At 37.7% G+C, this 25,109-nt stretch overlaps 1 protein-coding gene across 2 annotated transcripts in view; it reads left to right on the forward strand.

Moving 5' to 3' along the window:
- TMTC4 (transmembrane O-mannosyltransferase targeting cadherins 4) overlaps nt 1-25,109 on the forward strand; it is an 86,170-nt gene that overhangs the window by 17,612 nt on the left and 43,449 nt on the right. For both annotated transcript variants that reach the window (XM_066235933.1, XM_066235934.1), the window contains exon 5: nt 7,056-7,143. In XM_066235933.1, the coding sequence (XP_066092030.1) occupies nt 7,056-7,143 (88 nt within the window). The remainder of the gene's footprint in view (nt 1-7,055; nt 7,144-25,109) is intronic.

Here is a 25,109-nt window from a genome sequence, read left to right on the forward strand (position 1 = left end):
ATCAGAAAAAAACAAGAACTACATGATTCCATACATTGGTGGAACATAAAAATGAGACTAAGAGCCATGGACAAGAGTGTGGTGGTTACCAGGGGTGGGGGGAGGGAGGACATGGGAGGGAGGGAGGGAGAGAGTTAGGGGGAGGGGGAGGGGCACAGAAAACTAGATAGAGGGTGGCGGAGGACAATCTGACTTTGGGCGAGGGGTATGCAACATAATTTAATGACAAAATAACCTGGACATGTTTTCTTTGAATATATGTACCCTGATTTATTAATGTCATCCCATTACCATTAATAAAAATTTATTAAAAAAAAAAAAAAAAGAAACGGTTAACTCAAATCCTCCACCAAAAACTATTAAGAAAACCAATTGAAGGACCTCGTGGCGCAACGGTAGTGCATCTGACTCCGAGAAAACCAATTGACCACGGGGGTGTTGCAGTTACACAGATTATTATAATAGATGGCAGAATCTAATGAGTATATTTTTTCTATTTTTTAAATTATATCAATATACATATTTTTTAATTTAGAAAATTAAATTTAACAAGGTGACATTGATCAGTAAGTGAACATAGATTTCAGCCAAACATCACTACATCATTTCAATAGTCAATTATGTTGTATATCCATCACCCAAAGCCAAATCATTTCCCATCACCTTATATTTGTCCCTCTTTACACCCTCCCCCCTCCCCCTTTCCCTCCCTTACATCTCCTTCCCTCTAGTAACTGCTGCACTCAGTTTTATATCCCACCTATGTGTAAAATCATACAATTTTTAGCTTTTTCTGATTTACTTATTTTACTTAGTATAATGTTCTCAAGGTCCATCTATGTTTTCATAAATGATCTTATGTTGTCATTTCTAATGCCTGAGTAGTATTCCATTGTATAAAAATACCACATCTTCTTTATCCAATCCTCTATCGAGGGACACTTTGGTTGTTTCCATGTCTTGGCTACTGTGAACAATGCTGCGATGAACATGGGGGTGCATGTGTCTTTGCATACCAGTGTTTTCAAGTTTAGGGGTAAATACGCAGTAGTGGGATTGCTGGGTCATAGGTAGTTCTATTTTTAATTTTTTGAGGAAACACCATACTGTCTTCCATAATGGTTGTACTAATTTACATTCCCCCAGCAGTGTATGAGGGTTCCTTTTTCTCCACAACCTCTACAACACTTGTTATTACCTATCTTGTTAATAATAAGCAATCTAACAGGTACAAACTAGTATCTCATTGTAGTTTTGATTTGCATTTCTCTAATAGCTAGTGAAGATGAGCATCTTTTCATATACCTGTTGACTATTTTTATGTCTCCTTGGAAGAACTGTCTGTTCAGGTCCTCTCCCCATTTTTTAATTGGATTGGTTTGTTGCTGAGTTTTGTGAGTTCTTTGTATGGTTTGGATGTTAACCCCTTATCAGAGCTGTTGTTTGCAAATATCATCTCCCATTTAGTTGGCTGCCTATTTGTTTTGTTGTCAGTTTTTTTGTTGTTGTTGTGCAGAAATTTTTAGTTTGATATAGTCCCATTCATTTATTTTTTCTTTACTTTCCTTGCCTTTGGGGTCAAATTCATAAAATTGTTCTCTACGGCCAAAGTCCATGAGCTTAGTACCTGTGTTTTCTTCAATGTAATTTATTGTTTCAGATCTTATCTTTAGGTCTTTGATCCATTTTGAGTTGATTTTTGTGCAGAGGGACAAACTGTAGTCAAGTTTCGTTCTTTTGCATGTGGCTTTCTAATTTCCCCAGCACTATTTATTGAAGAGGCTTTCTTTTCTCCATTTTGTGTTTTTGACTCCTTTGTTGAAGTTGATATGTCCATATATATGTGGTTTTATTTTTGGACTCTCAATTCTGTTCTGTTTGTCTGTGTGTCTATTTTTCTGCCAATACCATGATGTTTTGATTATTGTGGCTCTGTAGTATAATTTGAAGCCAGTATTGTAATACTTCTAGCTTTGTTCTTTTTGCTCAGAAGTGCTTTGCCTATATGAGGTTTTCTATAGTTCTATTCAAACCTGGTGATTTTTTTTTGTTCCATTTCTTTAAAAAATGATATTGGAATTTTTATGAGAATTGCATTGAATTTGTATATTGCTTTGGGTAATATGGCTATTTTAACTATGTTGATTCTTCCAATCCATGAACATGGAATATATTTCCCATTTCATTGTGTCTTTTTCAATTTCCTTTAATAATGGTTTGTAGTTTTCAGTATAAAGATCCTTTACACTCTTTGTTATATTTATCCCTACGTATTTTGTTGTTGCAACTATAAAAGGGATGATTTTTTTAGTTCATTTTCTGAAGTTTCATTGTTGGCATATATGAAAGCAATAGATTCCTGTAGATTGATTTTGTATCCTGTGACCTTACTGTATTGGTTCATTGTTTCCATTAGTCTTTCTGTGGAGTATTTGGAGCTTTCTATATATAGGATCATGTCATCTGCAAAAAGTGAAACCTTTACTTCTTTTCCGATCTGAATGCCTTTTATTTCTTTCTCTTGTCTAATTACTCTGGCTAAAACTTCCAGCACTATGTTGAATAGGAATGGAGAGAGTGGGCAGCCTTGTCTTGTTCCTGATTTTAGAAGAAAAGCTTTCAGTTTTTCACCATTTAGTATGATATTAGCTGATGGTTTGTCATACATGGCCTTTATTATGTTGAGGTATTTTCCTTTTGTACCCATTTTATTGAGTGTTTTAAACATAAAAGGATATTGTATCTTATTGAATGCCTTCTCTGCCTCTATTGATAAGATTATATAATTTTTGTTCTTTGTTTTGTTAATATGGTATATAACATTACTTGATTTATGTATGTTGAACCATTCTTGTACTCCTGGAATAAATCTCACTTGATTGTGATGTATTTTTTTTATTGTGTAGTTGTATTTGATTTGCTCATATTTGGTTTAGAATTTTTGCTTCTGTACTCATTAGCGATATTGGTCTGTAGTTTTGTTTGTTGTTTTTTGTTTGTTTGTTTTTTATGTTCTTACCAGGTTTTGGTATGAGGGTTAGGTTGGCCTTATAAAATGTGTTAGAGAGTATTGCTGCTTCTTCTATTTTTTGGAAGACTTTGAGAAGGATTGGAACCAACTCCTCTATGAATGTTTGGTAGAATTTACTAGTGTAGCCATCTGGCCCTGGACTTTTATTTTTTGGGAGGTTTTTGATAGTTGTTTCTATTTCCTCTCCACTTATGGGTCTGTTTAGGCTTTCCACTTCTTCATGACTCAGTCTAGGAAGATTGTATAGTTCTAGGAATTTATCCATTTTTTCTAGATTGTTGAATTTGGTGCCATATGATTTTTCATAGTATTCTACAGTGATCCTTTGTGTATCTATGACATCTGTGGTAATTTCTCCTTTTTCATTTTGGATTTTGTTTATATGAGTCCTTTCTCTTTTTTCCTTAGTGAGTCTAGCCAGGGTTTATCAATTTTATTGATTTTTTTCAAAGAACCAGCTCTTTCTTGTATTAATTTTTCTATAGGTTTTTCTGTTCTCTATTTGGTTTTTTTCTGCTCTGATTTTTACTATGTCCTTTCTTCTGCAGCTTTTGGGTTGCCTTTGTTCTTCTTTTTCTAGTTCCTTAAAATGTGATGTTAAGTTGTTTATTTGGGATCTTTTTTGTTTCTTGATATTAGCCTGTAATGATATAAACTTTCTTCTTATTACTGCTTTTGCTGCATCCCAGAAATTCTGTTATGTCGTATTGTCATTTTTGTTAGTCTGTATATATCTTTTGATCTCTACTTTTATTTCTTCTTTGACCCAGTCATTTTTTAGAAGTCTTTTGTTTAATTTTCATATTTTTCTGTGTTTCTTTACTTCTTTTTTATAGTTGAATTCTAATTTTAAATTCTTATGGTCAGAGAATATGCTTAATATAATCTCAATCTTCCTGAATTTGTTGATGGTAGTTTTGTGACCCAACATATGGTCTGTTCTTAAGAATGTTCAATGTACACTGGAGAAAAATGTATACTCTGAAGTCCTGGGATAAAAATGTCTGTAAAAGTCTATCATGTCCATTTGGACTTGTGTGTCATTTAAGGCTGATATTTCTTTATTGGTTTTCTGTTTGGATGCTCATTCTAGAGCCTTCAGTGGTGAGATCTCCAAGTATAAATATGCTTTTTCTGTTTCTATTTTTAGAACAGTTAGTAGATGTCTTATATATTTTGGTACTCCCTTATTCAGTGCATATATATTAAAAAGTGTTATGTCTTCTTGATACAATGTCCTCTTTATCATTATAAAATTACCATCTTTGTCTCTGGTTACCTTTATTGTCTTGAAGTCTGCACTGTCAGATATGAGTATGGCCACACCTGCTTTTCTTTGGATATTATTTGCTTAGAGAATTGTTTTCCAGCCTTCACTTTGCATCTATTTTTGTCCTTGCAGCTTAGATGTGTCTCTTGAAGGCAGCATACAGTTGGGTTTTGCTTTTTGATACAATCTGTTACTCTGTGCCTCTTTATTAGTAAATTCAGTCCGTTTATATTTAGGGTAATTATTGACACTTGAGGATTTCCTATAGCCATTTTATATATTGTTTTCTGGTAGGTCTGTGTCTTATTTGGTTCTTTTCTTTTGTTTTTCTGTAAGTTGTTTTTGTTTGGTGGTATTCCATGCTTTTTCCCCTTGTTCTTTTTTTAATGTAAGTGTCTCAGTAGTAGCATTTTCGTGGGTGGTTGGTTACCTTTAGGTTATTTAAAGAAAAGTTATCATATTTACAGAGTCCATTATCATATGAGTGCTTCTGCACTCCATCTTCCTTTGCTACTGCTGATCTTTGTCCTCTCCCCTATTGTGTTATTGTTGTCACAGATTATCCTTATTTTTACTGTGACCTTGTTGGAGCTTTTCCTTGTAGTTTTGTTTTGTTTTCTTTGTATCTGGTCGAATAACTCCTTTTAGTATTTCCTGCAGTGGGGGTTTTCTGGTGATAAATTTTCTCAGTTTATCTATGTCTGTAATTTTCTTTTTCCTTCATATTTGAAGGATAGCTTTGATGGATATAGTATTCTTGTCTGGTAATTCCTCTCTTTCAGTACTTTGAACATTTGGGTCTATTCTCTTCTGCCTTGTCAGGTTTCTTCTGGGAAGTCTAATGATAACCTAATGGGCCTTCCCTTATATGTTATATTTTTCTTTTCCCTAGCTGCCTTGAAGATTCTTTCTTTGTCATTGATTTGTGACAATTTCATTACAATGTGCCTTGGAATAGGTCTGTTTGAATTGAGGTTACTTGGTGTTCTGTTTGTTTCTTAGATTCAAGGCTCTAACTCTTTCCATAGGCTTAGAACGTTCTCACCAATTTTTTTTGTTTAAATAGGTTTTCCATTCCCTTCTCCCTCTCCTCTTCTGCTGTTATACCCATTATTCTTATATTGCTCTTTCTGATGAAGTCAGACAGTTCTTGTAGAGCTCTCTCGTTGTTTTTAAATTCGTGAGTCTCTCTCTTCTTCTTCTGTAGCATTCCTAGTTGCCTGTCTTCGATGTCACTGATTCTCTCCTCTATCTGGCCTGTTCTATTAGCTAAACTTGTTACCTCATTTTTCAGTTTATGTATTGCGTTCTTTATCTCTATTTGGTTCTTTTTTAAAGTTTTAATCTTCTTAGTGAAGTACTATTTTTGTTCATTAATTTTTGTTTTGAGCTCATTAAATTGCCTATCAGTGTTTTCTCACAACTCATTGAGTTTTTTTAGAACTTCAATTTTTAATTCTGTCATTTAACTCCAAGGTTTCCATGTAATTGAGATTTTTTCTGAGAATTTTTTATTATCTATCTGAACTATGTCTCTGTCTTGTGTATCCATGGTGTATGATTTCTTCTTCCTTGATGGTATTTGAGAGTGGTATTGTTAAATACCCTAACAAGAAACATTTTTCCCCCATAGGTGTTGCTATATTGCAAATTTTGGCTCTGTAAAATTCTTTGGCAGACCTCTGCTGTTGTAGTGATGTAGGCAGGGCTGCAGTCATGTTCGTGTGTGTGTGGGGGGGTGTTATGGGGGCTTTAGAGTTTCAGCTTTATGGCTTTGCGGCTGGCTTTATGGCTTTAGCAATGGCTGTTTCAGGTCTCTGGTCCTTCCTCACATCTTAGCAGACCAGGGGATCAGACATGGAGCACTTCTGCCTGTTGGGGGAGAGAGTGGCCCCAGAGAGTCAGCTATAGGGGCCACCACTGCCCCTCTTCATACTGCATGGGGAGGGAGGTGGTATCTGGGAGGCTGGGGGTGTGTACTTTCGTTTCCTCTGATACTGTACAGATGATGGGCTGCTGATAGAGCACTGTATGGGGTGAGTACACTTGAGAGCTGTGGGTGTAGCATGTGCTGTGCCACCATGGACTGATCTCCATAGGCTAAGCACCCACCAGTGGAAGGTTCACCTCATTGCATAAGCCAGGCACCATGGGTCCAGTATGCACAAATGAACCACGCACCTTGCCAGGACAGCCAAGCACTTTGGGCCCTGCACACACCTATGGAGCAAGTGCTGTAGGCTGCAGGCTGAGTGCAGGCCCCACATGGGCTGATTGCAAGCCAAGCAACATGGGCAGTCCTTGGTAGCCCTGTGTCTGGTTGTGTCCATCCTAGTTCAGCTCCTTCACCCTTGCCCCACAGTCTCTTCACATCTCCTGGCTCAGAATAAAACTCCTTCCCTGAGTCCATCAAGGAAAGAGAAAAATTCAATTCTCCACTTTCTCTCCTGTCCAGATTCCACTGTGAAAGTGTTTTATCCTCTGCCTCCCTTTGCAACCCATCCCACCTTCAGTTCATCATTGTGCAGATCTTTTAGGCACAGCTGTGAGCTCAGCTGAGATTCCTTTACTGTGTTATAGTTGTTCAATTTGTTGAACTTTTAAGGGGAGAGATCAGAAGTATCTCTCACGCTGCCATTTCTCTGAGGTCACCCTTGTTTTCTACTTCTAAAGAATGTTTTGTGTTTCCTAAGTTAAGGATTTGTGTTAAACATTTTTTTTTAATGTAGATTTTTTTTTCCCCTTCTTTTTAAGGTTGCTGGTGTTGTCGGCCGTGCAGACCTCCTGGGTGCCTTGTTTTTTCTGCTGTCCTTCCTGGGCTACTGTAAAGCATTTCGAGAAAGTAAGCAATGATGTTTGTCTTCTTAATTTTGAGATGAGAAATTATCCATTTATGTAAGTTTATCACTTTGAGGGAATGTGGGTCAAAAGGTGTAAGCTCTGTGTATATATCTTGTTTGACTCCACTGCTTTTTTTTTTTTAATAATACAAAGATTGTATGGCAGCAGTTATACTAGAGCATTCTATTGTTCAGAGAAACCAAGAGCTTGAGATCTTGACACTAAAACAGTTATGATTGATTTTATTTCCAGCAAAATTATAGGAGAAAATAAGCTTTTGGTTTTGGGTTGTTTTCTTTTAAGCAAAAGTGGGGATGGGGACAGATAGGGTTAGATAGGAAGGGAGAGAGATGAGAAGCATCAACTCATAGTTGCAGCACCTTAGTTGTTCATTGGTTGCTTTCTCATATGTGCCTTGACTGGGAAGATACAGCAGAGCCAGTGACCCCTTGCTCAAGCCAGCGACTTTGGGCTTCAAGCCAGTGACCTTTGGGGTTAAGCTAGCAAACATGGGGTCACGTCTATGATCCCACACTCAAGGCGGCAACCTGGCACCCAAGCTTATGATTCCATGTTCAAGCCAGATGAGCCCACACTCAAGCCGGTGACCTTGGAGTTTTGAACCTGGGTCCTCATTGATCCAGGCTGATGATCTTTTGGTTCTTTTTAATAAAATCTCTTAGAGAAAAAAAATTTTTAAATGCTGAAATATATGGCTGTGAATATGGACCTGGAGTATGAGATTCTTGTTTTTTCATTGAAGTGTTAGTCATAAAGAAAGTTGTTGTTGGAGTTGAAAACCAGTTGTGGCAGGGGGTGGAATATTGAGCATGTGTGTGGAGAGATTGCCTGGTTATTAGCTGCAGTCATTTATCGAAATACAGTGTAGCAGAAACCCTCTGTAACTCTACCAGTATCAAGGCCAAATCAGACCTTCCAAATTGTTTTATCATAGGAATTGGATATGATAAGCATTTAGCTTATACAGCAGTTTATACATGCTAGCTACAGTAACAGGCATTCACTTTCTGTACCTGAAGAAGTTAGAAGTTTATGGACTAGAGAACTGTCTCCTTATATATCACAGACAACTATTTCTATTATTTCTGGCAAAAGGGGGAAGGGGAACGTGAGGAGATGACTTCTTGTGTAATGGGAGAGTGATTGATGCAGAAGCAGCTGTATTCTGGCTTTGCTGAGCCTGTTCCACAGTGTTTCTCAAAGCATAGGTACAGTCCAGGGCTGCCAAGGCCTTAATGTTATTGTCAAATACTCAGGATGCCCTCTGATGTCTCCTGTGAATTAATCTCTTATTAATAATGAACGGATTTTGTGTGTGCCGGGGCTGGTGAAACGGAAGAGCTCAGGGTTGGTAAATGGGCTCAAGGGCCAATGTGAACCCTACCTCTTCTCATTTGGCCCATGAGCTAAGCATGACTTCTACAGTTTTAAGTGGTTAGAGAAATAAGAAAATGAGAATAACAGTTTCTGAACTATAAAAAGTTACATGAAATTCAGATTTCTGTATTCATATATAAAGTTTTATCAGAATGTAGCACACCCAATTCTTTTCATTTTGTCTACACTGCTTTGCCCTACAATGGCCGAGTTTAATGGTTTGATAGTGGCTGTCTGGACTGCAAAGCCTGAGATACTATTGCCTCGTCCTTTACAAAGTTTGCCATTTCTGGGACAGATGATTCACAGGGTGGTTGTCACCATCTGAGTGTTCCAAACATTTTTTTTTTTTTTTGTAGCAATGATTAATATGGGTTTCCAGCGGAATTTTTTACTCGGAAACATAGATGACTTTGCTATCAATATAACGTAATAGCTGACTATCTACTGGCATGTTTGCATATATATTTTTCTTATTTAATTATGTAACAGTATTTAAGGTAGGTGGAATTACTTTCCCCATTTTCCAGACGTAGGACTGAGAGTGTATATAATTTCCCAGGTTCGCATAGCTATTTATCACAGAACCAGGGTCACACCTGTATCTGTCTAACTCACTTTAAAGCCAGTGTTTATTTTTCCTTCCTTAGTGGGTGTAAAATGGCATAATATGAGATTGCTTTGTGCTTAATTACTAGTAAGGGTGAGTATTATAAAATGTGAATTATTTACTACTTGATAGTTCTTATTCACTTTGCTTAAATGTAATGTGTTCATAACAAATTTACCGTAGTTTTTGCTCCATAAGACGCACTTTATTTCCCCCAAAAGTGGAGAGGAAAATGCCCGTGCATCTTATGGAGCAAAAAATATGGTAAATGTGCCACAGATACTAGTCCTGTCATATTTGACTCAAAAAGCTATAGCTATTACCCTTTAAATGTTCTTTTCATCATACAAAGGATTTTGTTTGTTTGTTTGTTTGTTTGTTTTATTAAATTTAATGCAGTGACATTGATAAATCAGGGTACATATGTTGAGAGAAAATATCTCTAGATTATTTTGACATTTGATTGTGCTGTATACCCCTCCCCCAAAGTTAAATTGTCTTCTGTCACCTTCTATCTGGTTTTCTTTGTGCCCCTCCCCTCCCCTAACCCCCCTCTACTTCTTCACCCCCTCCCCCCTCACCCAACCTCCCGCCCCTGTTGCCATCACATTCTTGTTCATGTCTCTGAGTCTCATTTTTATGTCCCTTCTATGTATGGATTCATCTTAGTTTTTTTTTTTCTGATTTACTTATTTCACTCCGTATAATGTTGTCAAGGTCCATCCATGTTATTGTAAATGATCCGATGTCATCATTTCTTATGGCTGAGTAGTATTCCATAGTATATATGTACCAAAGCTTTTTAATCCACTCGTCCTCTGATGGGCACTTGGGCTGTTTCCAGATCTTCACTATTGTGAACAATGCTGCCACAAACATGCGGGTGCATTTCTCCTTTTCTAGCCATTCTATGGTGTCCTTGGGGTATATTCCTAAAAGTGGGATAGCTGGGTCAAAAGGCAGTTCGATTTTCAGATTTTTGAGGAATCTCCATACTGTTTTCCACAGTGGCTGCACCAGTCTGCATTCCCAGCAGCCATGCAGGAGGGTTCCCTTTTCTCCACATCCTCGCCAGCACTTATTCTGTGTTGTTTTGTTGATAAGCGCCTTTCTGACTGGTGTGAGGTGATATCTCATTGTGGTTTTAATTTGCATTTCTCTAATGATTAGTGATGTTGAGCATTTTATCATATGCCCATTGGCCATCTGTATGTCCTCTTTGGAGAAGTGTCTATTCATCTCTTTTGCCCATTTTTGGATTGGGTTGTTTGTCTTCCTGGTGTTGAGTTTTACAAGTTCTTTATAAATTTTGGTTATTAACCCCTTATCAGACGTATTGTCAAATATGTTCTCCCATTGTATAGTTTGTCTTTTTATTCTGTTCTTGTTGTCTTTAGCTGTGCAAAGCTTTTTAGTTTGATATAGTCCCATTTGTTTATCCTGTCTTTTATTTCACTTCCCCGTGGAGATAAATCAGCAAATATATTGCTCCGGGAGATGTCGGAGAGCTTACTGCCTATGTTTTCTTCTAAGATGCTTATGGTTTCACGGCCTATATTTAAGTCTTTTATCCATTTTGAGTTTATTTTTGTGAGTGGTGTAAGCTGGTGATCTAGTTTCATTTTTTTGCAGGTAGCTGTCCAATTTTCCCAACACCATTTGTTAAAGAGGCTGTCTTTACTCCATTGTATTTCCTTACCTCCTTTGTCAAATATCAGTTGTCCATAGAACTGTGGGTTTATTTCTGGGTTCTCTGTTCTGTTCCATTGATCTATATGCCTGTTCTTATGCCAGTACCAGGCTGTTTTGAGTACAACGGCCTTGTAGTATAACTTGATATCAGGAAGTGTGATACCTCCCACTTTATTCTTCTTTTTTAAGATTGCTGAGGCTATTCGTGTCCTCTTTTGGTTCCATATAAATTTTTGGAATATGTGTTCTATATCTTTGAAGTATATCATTGGTATTTTAATTGGTATTGCATTGAATTTATAGATTGCTTTGGGTAATATAGACATTTTAATGATGTTTATTCTTCCTAACCATGAGCACAGTATATGCTTCCACTTGTTTGTATCTTCCTTGATTTCTTTTATCAATGCTTTGTAATTTTCCAAGTACAAGTCTTTAGTCTCCTTGGTTAAGTTTACTCCTAGGTACTTTATTTTTTTGGTTGTAATTGTGAAGGGGATTGTTTCCTTAATTTCTCTTTCTGACTGTTCATTGTTGGTGTATAAAAATGCTTCTGATTTCTGAGTATTGATTTTATATCCTGCCACTTTGCTGAATTTATTTATCAGGTCCAGTAGTTTTTTGACTGAGACTTTAGGGTTTTCTATATATAATATCATATCATCTGCAAATAATGATAGTTTTACTTCTTCTTTTCCAACTTGAATGCCTTTTATTTCTTCTTCTTGTCTGATTGCTGTGGCTAGGACTTCCAGGACTATGTTAAATAAGAGTGGTGAAAGGGGGCACCCCTGCCTTGTTCCTGATCTTAAGGGTATTGCTTTTAATTTTTGCCCATTGAGTATGATGTTGGCTGTGGGTTTCTCATAGATGGCTTTTATCATGTTGAGGTATGTTCCCTGTATTCCCACTTTGCTGAGAGTTTTGATCATGAATGGGTGCTGGATTTTATCAAATGCTTTTTCTGCATCTATTGAAATTATCATATGGTTTTTCTCCTTCTTTTTGTTTATGTGATGAATCACATTGATTGATTTACGAATATTGTACCAGCCTTGCCTCCCCAGAATAAATCCCACTTGATCATGCTGTATGATTTTTTCCATATATTGTTGGATCCGGTTTGCTAATATTTTGTTGAGGATTTTAGCATCTATATTCATCAGAGATATCGGCCTATAATTTTCTTTCTTTGTGTTGTCTTTGCCTGGTTTTGGAATCAGAATTATGCTCGCCTCATAAAAGGATCTTGAAGTCTTCCTTCCTCTTGAATTTTTTGAAATAGTTTGAGAAGGATGGGAGTTAATTCTTCTTTGAATATTTGGTAGAATTCTGTTGTGAAGCCATCGGGCCCCGGACTTTTCTTTGTTGGGAGTTTTTTGATAACTGTTTCGATCTCATTTGGTGTAATCGGTCTGCTTAGGTTTTCTGATTCTTCCAGATTGATTTTTGGAAGATTGTATGTTTCAAGGAATTTGTCCATTTCATCTAGGTTGTCTAGTTTTTTGGCATACAGTTCTTCATAGTATTTTCTTACAATATTTTGTATTTCTGTTGTGTCAGTTGTTATTTCTCCTCTCTCATTTCTAATTTTATTTATTTGAGTTCTCTCTCTCTTTTTCTTGGTGAGTCTACTTAAAGGTTCATCAATCTTGTTTACCTTTTCAAAGAACCAGCTCCTAGTTTCATTGATCCTCTGTATTGTTTCTTTAGCCTCTATGTCATTTATTTCTGCTCTGATCTTTATTATTTCCTTCCTTCTACTACATTTGGGCTTTACTTGCTGTTCTTTTTCTAATTCTTTTAGATGCAGGGTTAAGTTGTTTATTTGAGCTTTTTCTAGCTTCTGAAAGTGTGCCTGTAGTGCTATGAACTTCCCTCTCAGCACTGCTTTCGCTGTGTCCCATAAATTTTGAGTTGTATGCTCATTGTCATTCGTTTCTAGGAATTTTTTTATTTCTTCTTTGATCTCATTCTTAATCCATTCATTATTTAACACCCTGCTATTTAGTTTCCATGTGTTTGAGAATTTTTAAGCTTTTCTGCTGTGATTCATTTCTAGTTTCATGCTGTTGTGATCGGAGAAAGTGCTTGATATGATTTCAGTGTTCTTAAATTTGTTAAGAGCACTTTTGTGCCCTAACATGTGGTCTATCCTAGAGAATGTACCATGAGTGCTTGAAAAGAATGTATATTCTGCTGCTTTAGGGTGAAAGGATCTGAAGATATCTATTAAATCGAGTTGATCTAGTGTTTCCAATAAGTCTGCTGTTTCTTTGTTAATTTTCTTTCTTGAGGATCTGTCTAGTGATGTTAGTGGGGTATTGAAATCCCCTACTATTATAGTATTGCTGTTGATCTCGCCCTTTAAATCCATCAAAGTCTCTTTTATATATTTGGGTGCTCCTATATTAGGTGCATAGATATTTATAATAGTTATATCTTCCTGTTGGATTACTCCCTTTATCATTATGTAGTGGCCTTCTTTATCTCTTACTATATCCTTTGTTTTAAAGTCCAATTTGTCTGATATAAGTATTGCTACCCCAGCTTTTTTTTCATTTCCGTTTGCATGAAATGTTTTTTTACATCCTTTTACCTTCAATCTATGTGTGTCTTTTGTTCTAAGGTGTGTCTCTTGTAGACAACATATGTATGGGTCCTGTTTTCTTATCCACGCAGCTACCCTATGTCTTTTGATTGGATCATTTAATCCATTTACATTTAAGGTTATTATTGATATGTAGTTGTTTATTGCCATTTTCTTCTTTAAAGGTGTATTCCTTTTTTGCTATATTCTTTTCCAACTTTGATCTGTTTACAACAGGCCCCTTAACATTTCTTGCAGCGTTGGTTTGGTTGTAATGAATTCCTTGAGTTGTTTTTTGTCTGGGAAGCTTTTTATGTCTCCTTCGATTTTAAACGATAGCCTTGCTGGATAAAGTAGTCTTGGTTGTTGGTTCTTGTTCTGCATTACTTTGAATATTTCTTGCCATTCCCTTCTGGCCTCAAGTGTTTCTGTTGAGAAGTCGGATGTCATCCTTATGGGGGCTCCTTTGTAGGTGATAACTTTTTTTTCTCTTGCAGCTTTTAATATTTTCTCTTTATCGCTTAGCTTTGGTATTTTAATTATGATGTGTCTTGGTGTAGTTTTCTTAGGGTTTCTCTTTAATGGAGTTCTCTGTGCTTCTTGGACTTGTGAGAGTTTCTCTTGCATTAATTTAGGGAAGTTTTCAGTTTTGATATGATTGAACAAAGTCTCTATCCCTTGTTCTTTTTCTTCTTCTTCAGGAACCCCTATCATGCGGATGTTATTTCTCTTCATGTTGTCACAGAGCTCTCTAAGTGTTTCCTCTGACTTTTTGAGTCTCTTTTCTCTTTTCTTTTTTTTTTTATAATTTTATTTTTTTAATGGGGTGACATCAATAAATCAGGATACATATATTCAAAGATAACAAGTCCAGGTTATCTTGTCGTTCAATTATGTTGCATACCCACCACCCAAAGTCAGATTGTCCTCTGTCACCTTCTATCTTGTTTTCTTTGTGCCCCTCCCCACCCCCTATCCCTCTCCCATTCCCCCCTCCCCCCCGTAACCACCACACTCTTGTAAATGTCTCTTAGTTTCAGTATTATGTCCCACCTACGTATGGAATAATACAGTTCCTGGTTTTTTCTGATTTACTTATTTCGCTTCGTATCATGTTATCAAGATCCCACCATTTTGCTGTAAATGTTCCGATGTCATCATTTCTTATGGCTGAGTAGTATTCCATAGTGTATATGTGCCACATCTTCTTTATCTATTGATGGGCTTTTTGGTTGTTTCCATGTCCTGGCCACTGTGAACAATGCTGCAGTAAACATGGGGCTGCATGTGTCTTTACGTATCAATGTTTCTGAGTTTTGGGGATATATACCCAGTAGAGGGATTGCTGGGTCATAAGGTAGTTCTATTTGCAGTTTTTTGAGGAAGCACCATACTTTCTTCCATAATGGTTGTACTACTTTACATTCCCACCAACAGTGTATGAGGGTTCCTTTTTCTCCACAGCCTCTCCAACATTTGCTATTACCTGACTTGCTAATAACAGCTAATCGAACAGGTGTGAGGTGGTATCTCATTGCCGTTTTGATTTGCATTTCTCTAATAGCTAAAGAAGATGAGCATCTTTTCATATATCTGTTGGCCATTTGTATTTCTTCCTGGGAGAAGTGTCTATTCATATCCTCTTCCCATTTTTTTATTGGATTGTTTGTTTGTTTGTTGTTGAGTTTTATGAGTTCTTTGTATATTTTGGATATTAGGCCCTTATCTGAGCTGTTGTTTGAAAATATCATTTCCCATTTAGTTGGCTTTCTGTTTATTTTGTTATTAGTTTCTCTTGCTGAGCAAAAACTTCTTAGTCTGATGTAGTCCCATTCATTAATTTTTGCCTTCACTTCTCTTGCCATTGGAGTCAAATTCATAAAATGCTCTTTAAAACCCAGGTCCATGAGTTGAGTACCTATGTCTTCTTCTATGTACTTAATTGTTTCAGGTCTTATGTTTAGATCTTTGATCCATTTTGAGTTAATTTTTGTACAGGGAGAGAGACTGTAGTCCAGTTTCATTCTTTTGCATGTGGCTTTCCAGTTTTCCCAGCACCATTTATTGAAGAGGCTTTCTTTTCTCCATTGTGTGTTGTTGGCCCCTTTATCAAAAATTATTTGACTATATATATGTGGTTTTATTTCTGGACTTTCTATTCTGTTCCATTGGTCTGAGTGTCTATTTTTCTGCCAATACCATGCTGTTTTGATTGTCGTGGCCCTATAATAGAGTTTGAAGTCAGGTATTGTTATGCCCCCAGCTTCATTCTTTTTCTTTAGGATTGCTTTGACTATTCGGGGTTTTTTATAGTTCCATATAAATCTGATGATTTTTTGCTCTATTTCTTTAAAAAACGTCATTGGAAGTTTGATGGGAATTGCATTAAATTTGTATATTGCTTTGGGTAATATAGCCATCTTGATTATATTTATTCTTCCTAGCCAAGAACAAGGTATATTCTTCCATCTCATTATATCTTTTTCGATTTCCCTTAACAATGGTTTATAGTTTTCATTATATAAGTCCTTTACATTCTTTGTTATGTTTATTCCTAAGTATTTTATTTTTTTTCTTGCAATCGTGAAGGGGATTATTCTTTTGAGTTCCTTCTCAGTTGTTTCATTGTTGGCATATAGAAAGGCTATTGACTTCTGTATGTTAATTTTGTATCCTGCGACCTTACTGTATTGGCTTATTGTTTCTAGTAGTCTTTTTGTGGATTCTTTGGGGTTTTCGATGTATAGGATCATATCATCTGCAAAAAGTGATACCTTTACTTCTTCTTTTCCGATATGGATGCCTTTTATTTCTTTGTCTTGTCTGATTGCTGTGGCGAGAACCTCTAGTACCACATTAAATAAGAGTGGAGAGAGTGGACAACCCTGTCTTGTTCCTGATTTAAGGGGGAAAGCCTTCAGTTTAGTGCCATTTAATATGATGTTAGCTGATGGTTTATCATATATGGCCTTTATCATGTTGAGATATTTTCCTTCTATACCCATTTTGTTGAGAGTCTTAAACATAAAATTGTGTTGTATTTTATCGAAAGCCTTTTCTGCATCTATTGATAAGATCATGTGGTTTTTGTTCTTTGTTTTGTTGATATGGTGTATTACGTTAACCGTTTTACGTATGTTGAACCATCCTTGAGATTCTGGCATGAATCCCACTTGATCATGATGTATTATTTTTTTAATATGTTGTTGTATTCGATTTGCTAGTATTTTGTTTAATATTTTAGCATCTGTATTCATTAGAGATATTGGTCTGTAGTTTTCTTTTTTTGTGCCATCCTTGCCTGGTTTTGGTATGAGGGTTATGTTGGCCTCATAAAATGTGTTTGGAAGTATTGCTTCTTCTTCAATTTTTTGGAAGACTTTGAGTAGAATAGGAACCAAGTCTTCTTTGAATGTTTGATAAAATTCGCTGGTATAGCCGTCAGGGCCTGGACTTTTATTTTTGGGGAGGTTTTTAATGGTTTTTTCTATTTCTTCTCTACTGATAGGTCTGTTTAGGCTTTCTGCTTCTTCTTGACTCAGTCTAGGAAGGTTGTATTTTTCTAGGAATTTATCCATTTCTTCTAGGTTGTTGAATTTAGTGGCATAAAGTTTTTCATAGTATTCTACAATAATTCTTTGTATATCTACAGTGTCCGTGGTGATTTCTCCTCTTTCATTTTGGATTTTGTTTATATGAGTTCTTTCTCTTTTTTCCTTGGTAAGTCTTGCCAAGGGTTTGTCAATTTTGTTGATCTTTTCAAAGAACCAGCTCCTTGTTCTATTAATTTTTTCTATAGTTTTTCTGTTCTCTAATTCATTTATTTCTGCTCTGATTTTTATTATTTCCTTTCTTCGGCTGGTTTTGGGTTGTCTTTGTTCTTCTTTTTCTAGTTCCTTAAGGTGGGAAGTTAAGTGGTTCACTTGGGCTCTCTCTTGTTTGTTCATATATGCCTGAAGCGATATGAACTTCCCTCTTATCACTGCTTTTGCTGCATCCCATAGATTCTGATATGTCGTATTGTCATTTTCATTAGTCTGTATATATCTTTTGATCTCGGCACTTATTTCTTCTTTGACCCATTCATTTTTTAAAAGTATGTTGTTTAGTTTCCACATTTTTGTGGGATTTTTTTCCTCTTTTTTGCAGTTGAATTCTAGTTTCAAGGCTTTATGATCAGAAAATATGCTTGGTACAACTTCAATTTTTCTGAATTTGCTGATGTTGTTTTTGTGGCCCAACATATGGTCAATTCTTGAGAATGATCCATGTACACTGGAGAAAAATGTATACTCAGTCACTTTGGGGTGAAATGTCCTGTAGATGTCTATCATATCCAGGTGCTCTAGTGTTTTGTTTAAGGCCACTATGTCTTTGTTGATTCTCTGTTTGGATGACCGATCTAGAGCCGTCAGCGGTGTATTGAGGTCTCCAAGTATGATTGTATTTTTGTCAGTTTTTGTTTTAAGATCAGTAAGTAGCTGTCTTATATATTTTGGTGCTCCTTGGTTTGGTGCATATATATTAAGAATTGTTATGTCTTCTTGATTCAGTGTCCCCTTAGCCATTATGAAATGGCCATTTTTGTCTCTGAGTACTTTTCCTGTCTTCTAGTCAGCATTATCCGATATGAGTATTGCTACACCTGCTTTTTTTTGGATGTTATTTGCTTGGAGTATTGTTTTCCAGCCTTTCACTTTGAATTTGCTTTTATCCTTGTTACTTAGATGAGTTTCCTGTAGGCAGCATACATTTGGATTTTCTTTTTTAATCCATTCTGCTACTCTGTGCCTTTTTATTGGTGAGTTTAATCCGTTTACATTTAGTGTAATTATTGATACTTGTGAGTTCCCTATTGCCATTTTATATCTTGCTTTCTGTTAGTTTTGTGTCTTGTTTGATCCTTCTCTTTCGTTTTTCTATCTTTTGTTTTTATTTGGTTGTATTCCATACATCTTTCCTCTGTTGCTATCTTTTTTATCTCATGTGCTTCTGTGGTGGTTTTTTCAATGGTGGTTACCTTTGAGTAATGAAAAGGGTCCCTACCCTGTTCATTGTAGCGAACTATTTTGTGAGTTCTTTTGCACTCCATCGTCCTTTGCTACTGTTAATCTCCGTCTTCTTCCCCTCTTTCTTTTTGTTGTTGTCACAGTTTAAATTTGGTTTTATTGTGTTCTTCTTGGAGCTTTTACTTGTGGCTCTGTTTTTTTTTTGTTCTTTGTATCTGATTGGAGAACCCCCTTTAGTAATTCCTGGAGTGGGGGTTTTCTGATGATAAATTCCCTCATCTTTTCTGTATCTGTGAATGTTTTTATTTCTCCTTCGTATTTGAAGGATAGCTTTGATGGGTATAGTATTCGTGGCTGAAAGTTCCTCTCTTTCAGGACTTTAAATATTGGGGTCCACTCTCTTCTAGCTTGTAGAGTTTCTGCTGAGAAATCTGATGATAATCTAATGGGCCTTCCTTTATATGTTGTATTCTTCTTTTCCCTGGCTGCCTTGAGAATTTTTTCTTTGCTGTTGGTTTGTGTCAATTTCATTATGATATGCCTTGGAGTAGGTTTGTTGGGGTTAAGAAAACTTGGAGTTCTGTTTGCTTCTTGAACTTGAGGCTTTAGTTCTTTCCACAGGCTTGGGAAGTTCTCATCTATTATTTGTTTGAGTATGTTCTCCATTCCATTTTCTCTCTCTTCTCCCTCTGATATACCTATTATTCTTATGTTATTCTTTTTGATGGAGTCAGATAATTCTTGTAGGGCTATCTCATTTTTTTTAATTTTTGAGTCTCTTTCTTCTTCTCTCTGTTGTGCCTCAAGTTGCTTGTCTTCTATTTCACTAATCCTCTCTTCTATCTGACCTGTTCTATTAGCTAAGCTTGTTACTTCGTTTTTCAGCTCGTGAATTGAGTTTTTCATCTCTGTTTGATTTGTTTTTATAGTTTCAATTTCCTTGGACATATATTCTTTGTGTTCATTGAGTTGTTTTCTGAGCTCCCTATATTGCCTTTCTGTGTTTTCTTGTATATCTCGGAGGATTTTTAGTATTTCTATCTTGAATTCTCTGTCATTTAGCTCCAAGGTTTCCAATATATTAAATTTTTTCTCCATAGATTTTTCCTCATCTAGCTGTGTTATCTCTCTTTCTTTTGTATCCATGATATTCGATTTTCTCTTCCTTAATGGCATCTGAGGGTGGTTTTGTTGATAGTATTAATGAGATTTAATAAAGAATAAAAAGTTAAAAAAAATAAAAATAAATAAAAAATCGAAAAGAGTTGTTTTTTTTAAAAAAAATTAATAATGAAATAAAGAAAAATAAAATAAAATAAAAATTTTTAAAAAAAGGAAATTATTCCCCCCCTCCTTTTTTCCTCTCCTCTCCTCTCCCCTCTTTCTTGAGAAAATCTTGTGGTGGACTGTGAGTTATAACAAACAATGCCTGTGATGGAGGGCCTGAATTGGGGAAAAGTAATTAAGGGGCAAAAAAGAAAAAAAGAAAAAAAAAAAAAAAAGAAAAAAAAAAGAGCGTATGGACCCACAAAAAGCAAATAAGGAAAAAATTTGGGAATAAAATGATTTGCTTTTAGGTGTTGGTTGTCTAAGAGTTATGATGAGAGGAATAAGAGGAAAACGGAAAAATGGGGGGACAAATTAAAAACTTACTATTGTATTTAGTGGAACAAGAACTAGATAATATGGAGAGCCAGGGATGGGAGCACTGCTAGTGAGTTAAAAAGGTGAAGTAAAAACCCCCCAAAATGCCACAAACATAGGTTTGAGTCCCAGATAAGATAATTTGTTTGTTATTGAGGTTTGAATGAGAGGAGATGTAAAGGAGAAAGGAAGAAACTAATATAGAGGGAGAAAAGAAAGAGAGAGAGAAAAAAAAAAGAGGGAACCACTAAAAGAAGAAAAAAGAAAGGAGAGAGAGAGAGAGTTAAGGGTTTTGGAGTGCAACCCTCATAGAGAGAAAGGAAGAGAAGAGAAAAGATAATGGGAGATGTAACACTTATGGGTAGTGTAGTTCAAGGAGAGGAGAGAGTAAGACCAGTAGAGAGTTAATCGGCCAAATTGGAGGAAGAAAAAAAAGTCTCAAGAATGAAGATAAGAGAAACAAACGAACAAATATAATAAAATGGGATAGGTTATAAAGTCTGCAGATTATTCTTGATTTTGAGTGGTTATCTTCTTGCTTTTTCTTTTCTCTCCCTCTTCCTGGTCGGTGACTCTGTACCCCGGGTTCTGCCCCTTTGGCACGCTCAGGTAGAGGCTTGCAGTTGATAAGTCTCTATGGCAATGTCATGTATTGTGCTTTAGTCTCGTGGGAGTCGAGGCTCATTAGCATTTATAGGCTCCGACAGTGAGAGAGTCCGTGTTCCTGGAGCCTTTCTCCTAGTCTTTCCTTCCTCAATTAGTAGCCTGATAATCCAGCTATGGGGTTGCTGCTGCCTCTGCCTGGATAGTAAGAGGCTCAAAGAGCTGGCAACTCCCCACTCTATTTCCACTCAGCACAGGGCTCTGGGTAAGGCTCAGTCAGTCAGAGCTGCTAGCATAATCAGGCGGGCTTTCCGCCCACTCAAAGACCACTGGGTCTGCCACTCTGTCCGGTAACACAAGCGGGCGCCCACTTCTGGGGGGCGCTTGGAGGAAACTCTCACTCACTGTCTGCGACCAGGATATCCAGCCAGCAGTCTCACGCTCTGAGTGAAACCCCCAACCGCAGGGAAAAGTTGCAGCATTGGAATTGAGTCTCGCTCCGTCCCCGTGCGCGGCTTTTGCAAGGCGCTGGGGCAGCTCGAGATTCCGCTTTGGCCCACACAAAGGCCCCTGACTCTGCCCCTCTCTGCGATAACACGGGCGCGCACTGCGGAGGCACTTGGAGGAATCGCTCACTCCTTATCTGCGCGTGCACACCAGGATATGAGGCCGGCCGCGTTTCCCTGAGTGAAACCCTCACCAGCACGGAAAATCTCCACCGTTGGAAGTAGTTCTCACTCCCTCCCGTGCGTGGCTTTCCCAGGGCGCTGGGGCTGCCCAGAGACTCTGTCCTCGGCCCACAGAAAGGCCTCTGACCCTGCCTCTCCGTGGGGCAACACGGGCACCCACTTCCGGGGCTTAGGAAGAAATCTCTCGCCCACTAACTGCGCGCACGCCAACCAGGAGACCGGGTAAAATGGCCGCTCCGCTTGTCTTTCTTTGTTTGGGTTTGGCGCGAGTGTTAGCTTGTATTGCCCGGGTTGCCACAGGATCAGATTTTCCTCGGCTTGGATCTGTGTGCCACAGCCTGGTTCGGCCGTTTGTGCCGCGGCGGCCTGGATCTATAAACCCCCTTTGCCCGCCTCAGTTTCTATATTCACAGTTACCAGAGAAAGCCGCCCTGTTTAGGTTAGTGAGGAAGGCGGAGCATTTCTTACTCCCTATTTCCTTTGGGGTTTGGTTATATATTTAGCCAATTTTTCACTCAATCATACCTTTGGGTGTATTGCGAAGCATCTGGAAGCTCCAAGTATAGGTTTTTCTGTTTCTGGTTGAAGATCTTGTTGAGTTTTGGGGGAGATTTATCGGTATCGCTTCCTATCCCGCCATTACTCTGACGTCATCTCCTCTTTTCTCTTTTCTTCTCTGCTTTCATGCCTTCATTCCAGTTGTCCTCCAACTCGTTGATTCGATCCTCAGCTGTATCCATCCTGTTTTTAATTCCTTCCATTGTGGTCTTCATTTCTGATATTGTATTTGTCATCTCTGACTGATTCTTTTTTAATATTTCAATATCCTTTTTTATACTTGCTGTTTCTTTATTTAGGTTTTCAAACTGCCCCTCCATTGTTGTTCTAAGATCCCTAAGCATCCTTACAATCATTATTTTGAACTCCGCATCTGGAAGTTTGATTATTTCCATATCACTCAGCTCATCTCTCAAAGGTGTCTCTTGTGGTTTCATTTGGGTTGCACTCTTTTGTCTTCTCATAATGGTGTTTTATTTGTAGAGTTGGTTGAGTCTAGGCTTGGTGTAGTCTACCTCCAGTTTTCAGTTGTGTTATTTCTAGGTCTTCTTGGGTTGGTATCGGCTATTATTTGTAATCCACTTTCGGATTTGGGCAGCTTTGAAGTCTTGATTTGTTTGTTTTCTTAACAGGTGATAGTCTTGTTAACTGATCTCAGCAGGGGGCTTCCTTGAAACTGTAACCAGGAATGCTGTGGGTGTAACCTGAGATGCTGGAGGTCTGTTCCACCAACTAATCTCACTGGGGGCAGGGTTTTTTCTCAGCTTCAGTAGGGGGAGGTGTATCTCAGATCTCCACGGAGACCTGAGTTACTGCCCCTCCTCCCCACTTCTTGTTTTCAGCTGTGTCTTGTTGCGCTGATTGGAGCTGGATAGATGTCCGGAGATCTCTGATCCGGAAGCACTTCAGCTCTGTTTTGTGAAAGGTTCAGTCCCTCCCCCAGCTATGGCCGCCTCCAGCACGAATGAGTCAGCTTTTTTATTTCGTTTCTTGCATACCTTAGCCCCTCACAGTCTGTCCCTCTCCTTGTCCTTTCCACTTGGGAGATAAGTTGGTCTTTTCAACCCACCTTGCTCCCTGGTCGCCATGTAAGTGGCTGTGAGCAGTAGTTTCTGCTCTTTTTCCTCTGTGAAATCCTCTCTGGGCTCTCAGCCTCACCCCCCCCCCCCCCGCCGTTCCTGTAAGCAGAGGAGATTCAGGCACTCCTTACCAGGATTATTGTGGCTTCCTCTTTGCTCCTTGGTTTTTGAGAGCTGTTCTTGCAGTTCAGTGTTGGTTTTTCATGCTGATTTTTCCTAAATTGATTTGTATTCCAGTTTGGTGTTGAGAGCTGGGCGTCTGTGTGTCCGCCTACTCCGCTGTCATCTTCAAAAGCCCCCCATACAAAGGATTTTAAATGTAGATATTAAAATGTCAAACTTCCAAAATAAAACAAACTTCTGAAGAAAAAAGGATTTTAAGCGTTAGCTATTAAAATGTTGAACTTCTAAAAAAAACAAACACCAAGCAAACAAACAAACAAAAAAGCTAATGCCAATTGCATGGGGCTGGTCTGCTTCCCTGTGTTCAGGGGCTAGTGAGGAAGGCTCATCAGAACTATTAAAAATAGCTAGGAGGTACCTTCAACTCTGTTAATGAATTGTTAAAATGTTAGGTGTGATAATAACATCACAGGTTTATTTTTAAAACAGTCCCTTTAGAGATACATGCTGAAATATTTATGGATGAGATGATATAATGTCTGATATTTAAGAATTTTGTTATGGAATTGGGAGGAAAATTTTCAAAACAAAAATGTAATTATAATTTAATTTAGCAATTAAACATGGAAAGCACAATACTAGAATAGGCACCTGGAATAAATTTATAAAACATTTGATACAAAATAACGTAAGTGATATATAAATAATGAGTTACCAGTAAAATGAACATCTGTGAGCTCATGTCCAAATTTTTTTTTTAAAGTCACCTTTTCCAATGGTAGAGCATTGGCCCAGTGTGAGAAAGTACCAGATTCAATTCCTGGCCAGGGCACACAGGAGAAGTGCCCATCTGCTTCTCCACCCTTCCCCTCTCCTTCCTCTCTATCTCTCTCTTCCCCTCCTGCAGCCAAGGCTCTATTGGAGCAAAGTTGGCCCAGGTGCTGAGGATGGCTCCATGGCCTCCACCTCAGCTGCTAGAATGGCTCCCGTTGCAACAAAGCAACACCCCAGATAGGTAGAGCATCGCCCCCTGGTGGGTATGCCAGGTGGATCCCAGTCAGGCACATGCAGGCGTCTGTTTGCTGCCGCCCCACTTCTCACTTTGGAAAAATACAAAAAAAAGTCACCTTTTCTAAATTTAATAATTTAAAGGTTTCTGCCTCTTCACCCCTCCCCCACTGCCTCTCATCACTAGCTCTTTGCCTACATGAGTCCATCTTTGAGGCCTGAGGTTCTGCCTCTCCCTGAGGTCTCTATGGGTTTGGGAAACACCCACTTAGAAGGTCAGACAGAATCTCCTTCCCTTTCTCTCCCTCCCTACATCCTGGGTGATATCAGTCGCCAAAATAAACGTTAGTAAAGCTACTTACCTTACTGTTGGCTCTCGAGGAATCTGAAAATGTTTCTAAAAGTTTACCTTTCAAGAAATGCTGTCCTAAGGTGAAAATGGCACACAGACCAGATGCTTCTCTTGCTGTTTTTTAAAATATTTTATAAATTCATGGGAGTTCCCTAGTAGACACAAAATGAAGAATTAGTTACATTATTTAAATCCCAATGGACTTTTTTCCTTATTTTTATTGTAGCAAAATATATATAACATTAAATTGACCATTTAAACCATTTTTAATGTGTCAATTTAATGACATTTAGTGCATTCACAGTGTTCTGTATCCATCACCACAGTCCATCTCCGGAACTTTTTCATCTACCTAAGTGGAAATCCATTAAATAGTAATTCCTCATTTCTCCCACCCCCAGCTCCTGGCCACTACCATTCTACTCTCTATGAATTTTACTATTCTAAGTACCTCATATAAGTGGAATCATGTAGTATTTGTCATTTTGTGTCTGGTCTATTTGTCGTAGTGTAATGTCTTCAGAGTTCATCTGTGCAGTAGTAGCATGTGCCAGAATTTCCTTCCTTTTTAAGACTGAATAATACTCCCTTGTATATATGTACATGCCACAT

Source organism: Saccopteryx bilineata, chromosome 6, assembly GCF_036850765.1.
Source record: "Saccopteryx bilineata isolate mSacBil1 chromosome 6, mSacBil1_pri_phased_curated, whole genome shotgun sequence".
Classification (NCBI taxonomy): Eukaryota; Metazoa; Chordata; class Mammalia; order Chiroptera; family Emballonuridae; genus Saccopteryx; species Saccopteryx bilineata.